This window comes from Nerophis lumbriciformis, linkage group LG39, assembly GCF_033978685.3.
Source record: "Nerophis lumbriciformis linkage group LG39, RoL_Nlum_v2.1, whole genome shotgun sequence".
Lineage (NCBI taxonomy): Eukaryota > Metazoa > Chordata > Actinopteri > Syngnathiformes > Syngnathidae > Nerophis > Nerophis lumbriciformis.
The window spans coordinates 19235306-19247952 of NC_084586.2; the positions used below are offsets into that span (position 1 = coordinate 19235306).

General features: G+C 34.6%; 1 protein-coding gene across 1 annotated transcript in view; it reads right to left on the reverse strand.

Moving 5' to 3' along the window:
* Nucleotides 1-4260: 4260 nt before the first annotated feature.
* hs3st3b1b (heparan sulfate (glucosamine) 3-O-sulfotransferase 3B1b) overlaps nucleotides 4261-12647 on the reverse strand; it is a 106989-nt gene continuing 98602 nt past the window's right edge. The window contains exon 2 of the mRNA XM_061932097.2: nucleotides 4261-5368. Within this exon, the coding sequence (XP_061788081.1) occupies nucleotides 4750-5368 (619 nt within the window). The 3' untranslated portion in view covers nucleotides 4261-4749. The remainder of the gene's footprint in view (nucleotides 5369-12647) is intronic.

Here is a 12647-nt window from a genome sequence, read left to right on the forward strand (position 1 = left end):
ATCAGCATGCTAATATTAACATGTTAGCAATCTAACGGTAGCATGCTAACATATGGCTTGTGTCACATACCAAGTTACATGACTCTGGTGTAAACGGTTGCAAAACTCGCTCAAAAAGTTAGCATTCTAATATTAGCATGTTAACAAGCTAACGGTAGCATGCTAACATACGGCTTGTGTCACATACCAAGTTATATGAGTCTGGTGTAAACGGTTGCAAAACTCGCTCAAAAAGTTAGCTTATGCTAATATTACAATGCTAACTTTTTGAGCGAGTTTTGCAACCGGTTACACCATCGTTATATAACTTGGTATATGACACAAGCCATATATTAGCATGCTACCGTTAGCTTGTTAACATGCTAATATTAGCATGCTAACTTTTTGAGCGAGTTTTGCAACCGTTTACACCAGAGTCATATAACTTGGTATATGACACAAGCCATATGTTAGCATGCTACCGTTAGCTTGTTACCATTCTAATATTAGCATGCTAACTTTTTGAGCGAGTTTTGCAACCGTTTACACCAGAGTCATATAACTTGGTACATGACACAAGCCATATGTTAGCATGCTACCATTAGCTTGTTACCATGCTAATATTAGCATGCTAACTTTTTGAGCGAGTTTTGCAACCGTTTACACCAGAGTCATATAACTTGGTATATGACACAAGCCATATGTTAGCATGCTACCGTTAGCTTGTTACCATGCTAATATTAGCATGCTAACTTTTTGAGCGAGTTTTGCAACCGTTTACACCAGAGTCATATAACTTGGTATATGACACAAGCCATATGTTAGCATGCTACCGTTAGCTTGTTACCACGCTAATATTAGCATGCTAACTTTTTGAGCGAGTTTTGCAACCGTTTACACCAGAGTCATATAACTTGGTACATGACACAAGCCATATATTAGCATGCTACCGTTAGCTTGTTAACATGCTAATATTAGCATGCTAACTTTTTGAGCGAGTTTTGCAACCGTTTACACCAGAGTCATATAACTTGGTATATGACACAAGCCATATGTTAGCATGCTACCGTTAGCTTGTTACCATGCTAATATTAGCATGCTAACTTTTTGAGCGAGTTTTGCAACCGTTTACACCAGAGTCATATAACTTGGTACATGACACAAGCCATATGTTAGCATGCTACCGTTAGCTTGTTACCATGCTAATATTAGCATGCTAACTTTTTGAGCGAGTTTTGCAACCGTTTACACCAGAGTCATATAACTTGGTACATGACACAAGCCATGTGTTAGCATGCTACCGTTAGCTTGTTACCATGCTAATATTAGCATGCTAACTTTTTGAGCGAGTTTTGCAACCGTTTACACCAGAGTCATATAACTTGGTATATGACACAAGCCATATGTTAGCATGCTACCGTTAGCTTGTTACCATGCTAATATTAGCATGCTAACTTTTTGAGCGAGTTTTGCAACTGTTTACACCAGAGTCATATAACTTGGTATATGACACAAGCCATATGTTAGCATGCTACCGTTAGCTTGTTACCATGCTAATATTAGCATGCTAACTTTTTGAGCGAGTTTTGCAACCGTTTACACCAGAGTCATATAACTTGGTACATGACACAAGCCATATGTTAGCATGCTACCGTTAGCTTGTTACCATGCTAATATTAGCATGCTAACTTTTTGAGCGAGTTTTGCAACCGTTTACACCAGAGTCATATAACTTGGTATATGACACAAGCCGTATGTTAGCATGCTACCGTTAGCTTGTTACCATGCTAATATTAGCATGCTAACTTTTTGAGCGAGTTTTGCAACCGTTTACACCAGAGTCATATAACTTGGTACATGACACAAGCCATATGTTAGCATGCTACCGTTAGCTTGTTACCATGCTAATATTAGCATGCTAACTTTTTGAGCGAGTTTTGCAACCGTTTACACCAGAGTCATATAACTTGGTACATGACACAAGCCATATGTTAGAATGCTACCGTTAGCTTATGCTAATATTACAATGCTAACGGTAGCATTCTAACATATGGCTTGTGTCCCATACCAAGTTATATGACTGGTGTAAACGGTTGCAAAACTCGCTCAAAAAGTTAGCATTCTAATATTAGCATGTAAACAAGCTAACGGTAGCATGCTAACATACGGCTTGTGTCATATACCAAGCTATATGACTCTGGTGTAAACGGTTGCAAAACTCGCTCAAAAAGTTAGCTTATGCTAATATTACAATGCTAACTTTTTGAGCGAGTTTTGCAACCGGTTACACCAGCGTTATATAACTTGGTATATGACACAAGCCATATATTAGCATGCTACCGTTAGCTTGTTAACATGCTAATATTAGCATGCTAACTTTTTGAGCGAGTTTTGCAACCGGTTACACCAGCGTTATATAACTTGGTATATGACACAAGCCATATGTTAGCATGCTACCGTTAGCTTGTTAACATGCTAATATTAGCATGCTAACTTTTTGAGCGAGTTTTGCAACCGTTTACACCAGAGTCATGTAACTTGGTACATGACACAAGCCATATGTTAGCATGCTACCGTTAGCTTGTTACCATGCTAATATTAGCATGCTAACTTTTTGAGCGAGTTTTGCAACCGTTTACACCAGAGTCATATAACTTGGTATATGACACAAGCCATATGTTAGCATGCTACCGTTAGCTTGTTACCATGCTAATATTAGCATGCTAACTTTTTGAGCAAGTTTTGCAACCGTTTACACCAGAGTCATATAACTTGGTACATGACACAAGCCATATGTTAGAATGCTACCGTTAGCTTATGCTAATATTACAATGCTAACGGTAGCATTCTAACATATGGCTTGTGTCCCATACCAAGTTATATGACTGGTGTAAACGGTTGCAAAACTCGCTCCAAAAGTTAGCATTCTAATATTAGCATGTTAACAAGCTAACGGTAGCATGCTAACATACGGCTTGTGTCATATACCAAGTTATATGACTCTGGTGTAAACGGTTGCAAAACTCGCTCAAAAAGTTAGCTTATGCTAATATTACAATGCTAACTTTTTGAGCGAGTTTTGCAACCGGTTACACCAGCGTTATATAACTTGGTATATGACACAAGCCATATATTAGCATGCTACCGTTAGCCTGTTAACATGCTAATATTAGCATGCTAACTTTTTGAGCGAGTTTTGCAACCGGTTACACCAGCGTTATATAACTTGGTATATGACACAAGCCATATATTAGCATGCTACCGTTAGCTTGTTACCATGCTAATATTAGCATGCTAACTTTTTGAGCGAGTTTTGCAACCGTTTACACCAGAGTCATATAACTTGGTACATGACACAAGCCATGTGTTAGCATGCTACCGTTAGCTTGTTACCATGCTAATATTAGCATGCTAACTTTTTGAGCGAGTTTTGCAACCGGTTACACCAGCGTTATATAACTTGGTATATGACACAAGCCATATATTAGCATGCTACCGTTAGCTTGTTAACATGCTAATATTAGCATGCTAACTTTTTGAGCGAGTTTTGCAACCGTTTACACCAGAGTCATATAACTTGGTATATGACACAAGCCATATGTTAGCATGCTACCGTTAGCTTGTTACCATGCTAATATTAGCATGCTAACTTTTTGAGCGAGTTTTGCAACCGTTTACACCAGAGTCATATATCTTGGTACATGACACAAGCCATATGTTAGCATGCTACCGTTAGCTTGTTACCATGCTAATATTAGCATGCTAACTTTTTGAGCGAGTTTTGCAACCGTTTACACCAGAGTCATATAACTTGGTACATGACACAAGCCATATGTTAGCATGCTACCGTTAGCTTGTTACCATGCTAATATTAGCATGCTAACTTTTTGAGCGAATTTTGCAACCGGTTACACCAGCGTTATATAACTTGGTATATGACACAAGCCATATATTAGCATGCTACCGTTAGCTTGTTAACATGCTAATATTAGCATGCTAACTTTTTGAGCGAGTTTTGCAACCGTTTACACAAGAGTCATATAACTTGGTATATGACACAAGCCATATGTTAGCATGCTACCGTTAGCTTGTTACCATGCTAATATTAGCATGCTAACTTTTTGAGCGAGTTTTGCAACCGTTTACACCAGTGTCATATAACTTGGTACATGACACAAGCCATATGTTAGAATGCTACCGTTAGCTTATGCTAATATTACAATGCTAACGGTAGCATTCTAACATATGGCTTGTGTCCCATACCAAGTTATATGACTCCGGTGTAAACGGTTGCAAAACTCGCTCCAAAAGTTAGCATGCTAATATTAGCATGCTAACATATGGCTCGTGTCACATACCAAGTTATACGACTCCAAGGTGTTTGGCTGGGGAAATTAAGGGTAAAAAGTGTCAAATCAGCATAAGTTAACTGGAGTTGTTGTGTAGCTACCTTGGCCTTCTACTGGGAGACAAAAGCGTGGAATCCGATTGCCTGCCGACTCAGCGTTATGGACGTGAGGAATGTCGATTAAAAGCCACAAACAAACAAAAAGGTGAGCCAGACGTGGTGAAGGAACACGGTTAGGCAGCTTAGTGAATTAATTGCTGGGAAATAAAAATAAATTATTATAAAATAGATTTCTGTACATTTACATACATATATATATATGTATATATGTATATATATATATATGTCCACCTCTCATTACAGGATCTACAAATAATAATAATAATAATAATAACAATAATAATAATAACAATAATAGTCAGTCAGTCCCAGGCAAAGTTGTGTGCGGTCATCTGGTAGAACTTCATGTTAAAGGGCCTGTAGAAGTCCCGGAGCCTTTGCACCACCTCGGGCCGGATGTCCGGGTGCGTGCGGCCTTTGGTCTTCCCCAGGCAGTGGGGCTTGCTGCTGCCCTCGGCCTTCTTGAGGCAGGGGAAGCCCTTGGTCTGGTTGAAGTAGAAGTGTTTGTCCGTGATGATGCGCTTCAGGCCCAGGAAGTCCTGCACGCGGCCCAGCTCTCCGGCCGGGTCGCTGATGAGCCGCTCGCCGCTCACGAAGAGGATCTGGCGGGCGGGGAAATACTGCAGCCAGTTGTCCAGGTGCTTGGCGTAGACCCCGATCTGGACGGCGCTCCACGACGTGTCGATGAGCCCCGTGGTCCGGTTCTTGAAGGTCAGGCTCTGGAAGGAGGGGATGTCGGGCTTCTTGGACAGAGTCTGGGTGTAGTCCGAAATGGCCCGGGTGACCGGGTCCCGCACCACCACGATCAGCTTGGTGGCCCGGGACATGGCCGCGATCCGGGCCGGAGCCTCTTTGGTCACGAAGTAGCTGGGGGTCTTCTCCATGGTGATCTGGCCCTCCAGGGTCTTGGGCATCAGGTCCCTGCAGAAGAAGTTATGTGATCAACCGGAGTTACAAATGGTCCCGCTCAAAAAAGGGCTGACTCCCTCCAGACCAGGGGGGTCCAAAGTGTGGCCCCGAGTTCGTTTTTTTAACAGCTCAATCGTTAGCATTCCTGCTAGCTTTTTTTGCTAATTTAGCAGGAAACATCTCAGCGTCATGTATTTTGTTGACAAATTAGCATGTTAGCTTCGGTTTTTTTTTTTTTAACTCATTTTTTAAATATAACCTTCAGTTATATTTTGTTACTTGATGCAAGCTAATGTCAGCTGGCTAACATTTTAAGTAAATTTGTTAGGTAATATATTTTGGTACTCGAAGCATGTTACAGTTAGCATTTTAGTGTGCTAATATTAGCATGATTGATTTTTTTTTAGCCAATTTAACAATTCTAACAATTGTGTCAAATATTTTGTGACCTGACAAAAAATACCTGTTAGAATGCTAGCTTTTTTTTTTTAAAGCTAATTTTGTAAGTACTTGACACATGTTATAGTTAGCATTTTAGTGTGCTAACATAAGCATTATATTTTTTTTTGGCCAATTTAACAATTCTAACATAATGTCAAATATTTTGTCACCTGACAAAAAATACCTGTTAGCATTTTAGCTTTTTTAGCTTTAAGCTAATTTTGTAATATACCCTTCAGTCATATTTTGTTACTTGATGCAAGCTAATGTCAAGCTAAGTACTTGACGCATGTTACAGTTAGCATTTTAGTGTGCTAACATTAGCACGTTAGCTTTTTTTTAAGCTATTTTTTTAGGTATATCCTTCAGTCATAAAAGTGTTACTTTAAGTAAATTTGTTAGGTAATATATTTTGGTACTCGAAGCATGTTACAGTTAGCATTTTAGTGTGCTAATATTAGCATGATTGATTTTTTTTAGCCAATTTAACAATTCTAACAATTGTGTCAAATATTTTGTGACCTGACAAAAAATACCTGTTAGAATGCTAGCTTTTTTTTTTTAAAGCTAATTTTGTAAGTACTTGACGCATGTTACAGTTAGCATTTTAGTGTGCTAACATAAGCATTATATATTTTTTTGGACAATTTAACAATTCTAACAATGCTAACATAGTGTCAAATATTTTGTCACCTGACAAAAAATACCTGTTAGCATTTTAGCTTTTTTTTTTTTTTTTTTTTTTTTTTTTTAAGCTAATTTTGTAATGTACCCTTCAGTTATATTTTGTTACTTGATACACGCTAAAATTTGAAGTAAATGTGTTAGGTACACACCACAAAGTAATATATTTTAATACTCGACGCATGTTACAGTTAGCATTTTAGTGTGCTAATATTAGCATGATTGATTTTTTTTAGCCAATTTAACAATTCTAACAATTGTGTCAAATATTTTGTGACCTGACAAAAAATACCTGTTAGAATGCTAGCTTTTTTTTTTTAAAGCTAATTTTGTAAGTACTTGACGCATGTTACAGTTAGCATTTTAGTGTGCTAACATAAGCATTATATTTTTTTTTGGCCAATTTAACAATTCTAACATAATGTCAAATATTTTGTCACCTGACAAAAAATACCTGTTAGCATTTTAGCTTTTTTATCTTTAAGCTAATTCTGTAATATACCCTTCAGTCATATTTTGTTACTTGATGCAAGCTAATGTCAGCTGGCTAACATTTTAAGTAAATTTGTTAGGTAATATATTTTGGTACTCGAAGCATGTTACAGTTAGCATTTTAGTGTGCTAATATTAGCATGATTGATTTTTTTTTAGCCAATTTAACAATTCTAACAATTGTGTCAAATATTTTGTGACCTGACAAAAAATACCTGTTAGAATGCTAGCTTTTTTTTTTTAAAGCTAATTTTGTAAGTACTCGACGCATGTTACAGTTAGCATTTTAGTGTGCTAATATTAGCATGATTGATTTTTTTTTAGCCAATTTAACAATTCTAACAATTGTGTCAAATATTTTGTGACCTGACAAAAAATACCTGTTGGCATGCTAGCTTTTTTTTTTTCAAAGCTAATTTTGTAAGTACTTTACACATGTTACAGTTAGCATTTTAGTGTGTTTTATTTTGTCACTTGATGCAAGCTAACGTCAGCTGGCTAACATTTTAAGGAAATGTGTTAGGTACACAGTAATATATTTTGCTACTTGACACATGTTAGTTAGCATTTTAGTGTGCTAACGTTAGCACGTTAGCTTTTTTTTAAGGTATTTTTTTAGGTATATCCTTCAGTCATATGTTGTTACTTGATGCAAGCTAATGTCAGCTGGCTAACACTTTAAGTAAATTTGTTAGGTAATATATTTTGGTACTCGAAGCATGTTACAGTTAGCATTTTAGTGTGCTAATATTAGCATGATTGATTTTTTTTTAGCCAATTTAACAATTCTAACAATTGTGTCAAATATTTTGTGACCTGACAAAAAATACCTGTTAGAATGCTAGCTTTTTTTTTTTTAAAGCTAATTTTGTAAGTACTTGACGCATGTTACAGTTAGCATTTTAGTGTGCTAACATTAGCACGTTAGCTTTTTTTTAAGCTATTTTTTTAGGTATATCCTTCAGTCATATGTTGTTACTTGATGCAAGCTAATGTCAGCTGGCTAACATTTTAAGTAAATTTGTTAGGTAATATATTTTGGTACTCGAAGCATGTTACAGTTAGCATTTTAGTGTGCTAATATTAGCATGATTGATTTTTTTTTAGCCAATTTAACAATTCTAACAATGCTAACAGTGTCAAATATGTTGTGACCTCACAAAAAATACCTGTTAGCATGTTAGCTTTATTTTTCAAAGCTAATTTTGTAAGTACTTGACACATGTTACAGTTAGCATTTTAGTGTGCTAACATTAGCACGTTAGCTTTTTTTTAAGCTATTTTTTTAGGTATATCCTTCAGTCATATGTTGTTACTTGATGCAAGCTAATGTCAGCTGGCTAACACTTTAAGTAAATTTGTTAGGTAATATATTTTGGTACTCGAAGCATGTTACAGTTAGCATTTTAGTGTGCTAATATTAGCATGATTGATTTTTTTTAGCCAATTTAACAATTCTAACAATTGTGTCAAATATTTTGTGACCTGACAAAAAATACCTGTTAGAATGCTAGCTTTTTTTTTTTAAAGCTAATTTTGTAAGTACTTGACGCATGTTACAGTTAGCATTTTAGTGTGCTAACATAAGCATTATATTTTTTTTGGCCAATTTAACAATTCTAACAATGCTAACATAGTGTCAAATATTTTGTCACCTGACAAAAAATACCTGTTAGCATTTTAGCTTTTTTATTTATTTATTTTTTTTTAAGCTAATTTTGTAATGTACCCTTCAGTTATATTTTGTTACTTGATACACGCTAAAATTTGAAGTAAATTTGTTAGGTACACACCACAAAGTAATATATTTTAATACTCGACGCATGTTACAGTTAGCATTTTAGTGTGCTAATATTAGCATGATTGTTTTTTTTAGCCAATTTAACAATTCTAACAATTGTGTCAAATATTTTGTGACCTGACAAAAAATACCTGTTAGAATGCTAGCTTTTTTTTTTAAAGCTCATTTTGTAAGTACTTGACGCATGTTACAGTTAGCATTTTAGTGTGCTAACATAAGCATTATATATTTTTTTGGACAATTTAACAATTCTAACAATGCTAACATAGTGTCAAATATTTTGTCACCTGACAAAAAATACCTGTTAGCATTTTAGCTTTATTTTTTTTTTTTTTTTTAAGCAAATTTTGTAATGTACCCTTCAGTTATATTTTGTTACTTGATACAAGCTAAAATTTTAAGTAAATTTGTTAGGTACACACCACAAAGTAATATATTTTAATACTCGACGCATGTTACAGTTAGCATTTTAGTGTGCTAATATTAGCATGATTGATTTTTTTTTTTTTTTGCCAATTTAACAATTCTTACAATGCTAACAGTGTCAAATATTTTGTCACCTGGCAAAAAATACCTAGCTTTTTTTTTTTCAAAGCTAATTTTGTAAGTACTTGACACATGTTACAGTTAGCATTTTAGTGTGTTTTATTTTGTCACTTGATGCAAGCTAACGTCAGCTGGCTAACATTTTAAGGAAATGTGTTAGGTACACAGTAATATATTTTGGTACTTGACACATGTTAGTTAGCATTTTAGTGTGCTAACATTAGCATGTTAACTTTTTTTAAAGCTATATTTTTTTTTAGGTATACCCTTCAGTCATATTTTGTTACTTGATGCAAGCTAATGTCAGCTGGCTAACATTTTAAGTAAATTTGTTAGGTAATATATTTTGGTACTCAAAGCATGTTACAGTTAGCATTTTAGTGTGCTAATATTAGCATGATTGATTTTTTTTTAGCCAATTTAACAATTCTAACAACGCTAACATAGTGTCAAATATTTTGTCACCTGACAAAAAATACCTGTTAGAATGCTAGCTTTTTTTTTTTTAAAGCTAATTTTGTAAGTACTTGACGCATGTTATAGTTAGCATTTTAGTGTGCTAATATAAGCATTATATATTTTTTTGGACAATTTAACAATTCTAACAATGCTAACATAATGTAAAATATTTTGTCACCTGACAAAAAATACCTGTTAGCATTTTAGCTTTTTTTTTTTTTAAGCTAATTTTGTAATGTACCCTTCGGTTATATTTTGTTACTTGATGCAAGCTAATGTCAGCTGGCTAACATTTTAAGTAAATTTGTTAGGTAATATATTTTGGTACTCGACGCATGTTACAGTTAGCATTTTAGTGTGCTAATATTAGCATGATTAATTTTTTTAGCCAATTTAACAATTCTTACAATGCTAATGCTAACAGTGTCAAATATTTTGTCACCTGGCAAAAAATACCTAGCTTTTTTTTTTCAAAGCTAATTTTGTAAGTACTTGACACATGTTACAGTTAGCATTTTAGTGTGTTTTATTTTGTCACTTGATGCAAGCTAACGTCAGCTGGCTAACATTTTAAGGAAATGTGTTAGGTACACAGTAATATATTTTGGTACTTGACACATGTTAGTTAGCATTTTAGTGTGCTAACATTAGCATGTTAACTTTTTTTAAAGCTATTTTTTTTTAGGTATACCCTTCAGTCATATTTTGTTACTTGATGCAAGCTAATGTCAGCTGGCTAACATTTTAAGTAAATTTGTTAGGTAATATATTTTGGTACTCAAAGCATGTTACAGTTAGCATTTTAGTGTGCTAATATTAGCATGATTGATTTTTTTAGCCAATTTAACAATTCTAACAATGCTAACATTGTGTCAAATATTTTGTCACCTGACAAAAAATACCTGTTAGAATGCTAGCTTTTTTTTTTTAAAGCTAATTTTGTAAGTACTTGACGCATGTTACAGTTAGCATTTTAGTGTGTTTTATTTTGTCACTTGATGCAAGCTAACGTCAGCTGGCTAACATTTTAAGTAAATTTGTTAGGTACACCCATAGAGTAATATATTTTGGTACTTGACACATGTTAGTTAGCATTTTAGTGTGCTAACATTAGCATGTTAGTTTTTTTTAAGCTAATTTTTTAGGTATACCCTTTAGTGATATTTTGTTACTTGCAAGCTAACGTCAGCTGGCTAACATTTTAGGTAAATTTGTTAGGTCCACACCACAGAGTATTAATGTAAAAAATGCTGAATAAAATATAATGTGAAAATGTAAACATAGAAAAACCTGAGAACTATTTTTCTGCACCTATTCAAACCATTCCACCTTCAACACATTCCACTCATCCTGGAAATTCAAACTACACTTTTTCCAAGTTAAAAAAATTCCAGGAATTCCCTTTTTATTAAACCCTTTTTTGACCTTTTTTTCTGGCGAATACTCCTCCCACATTTTTAGCCCACTTTATTCCTAAACATTCCTCCTAATCAGGAAAAGCAACAAATTAATTTTTTGAACTGGAAAAATTCCTGGTTTTCCAGAAATTCCAGGAATCCCGTAATACCATTTCTCAATTCAACATGCTACTATTTCAACATTTCTCCCATTTAAACAGTTCCAAACACCAATTCATTTCAATTCATTTGTAACATTAAAGTCTAATGACATTTTCCAAAAAATTCCCTATTTTCCTGAAATTCCCAGATTTCCATGAAATTCCCATTGAAAAGGAAGGGACATTTTTCAAAGTTCCACAAATCCCACATTTTTTTTTATCAGATTCAACCCGTTCCAACTTCAAAATATTCCACTCATCCTGGAAATCCAAACTACACTTTTTCCAAGTTAAAAAAAAATCCAGGATTTACCAGAATTCCTGGTTTTCCAAAGCCCTATTTCCACCCTTTTTTCTGGCAACTACTACTCCCACATTTTTTCAATCCACTTAAACTGTTCCACCATCAAAACATTACTCTTAATTAGGACAAAAATACAAATTAGTTTTTTGAACTGGAAAAATTCCTGGTTTTCCAGAAATTCCAGGAATCCCGTAATACCATTTCTCAATTCAACATGCTACTATTTCAACATTTCTCCCATTTAAACAGTTCCAAACACCAATTCATTTCAATTCATTTGTAACATTAAAGTCTAATGACATTTTCCAAAAAATTCCCTATTTTCCTGAAATTCCCAGATTTCCATGAAATTCCCATTGAAAAGGAAGGGACATTTTTCAAAGTTCCACAAATCCCACATTTGTTTTTATCAGATTCAACCCGTTCCAACTTCAAAATATTCCACTCATCCTGGAAATCCAAACTACACTTTTTCCAAGTTAAAAAAAAATCCAGGATTTACCAGAATTCCTGGTTTTCCAAAGCCCTATTTCCACCCTTTTTTCTGGCAACTACTACTCCCACATTTTTTCAATCCACTTAAACTGTTCCACCATCAAAACATTACTCTTAATTAGGACAAAAATACAAATTAGTCTTTTGAACTGGAAAAATTCCTGGTTTTCCTGAAATTCCTGGAATTCCTTAAGACCATTTTTCAATTCAACATGTTACTACTTCAGCATTTCTCCACCAATTTAAACAATTCAGACACCAACAATTTCAAGTCATTTAGAACATTCAAGTCTTATTGCATTTTCCAAAATATTCCACATTTTCCTGAATTTCCCAATGAAAAGGATGGGACATTTTTCAAAGTTCCACAACCCCCACATTTTTCATCAGATTCAAACCATTCCACCTTTAACATATTCCACTCATCCTGGAAATTCAAACTACACTTTTTCCAAGTTAAAAAAATTCCAGGAATTCCCTTATTAAACCCTTTTTTGACCTTTTTTTTCTG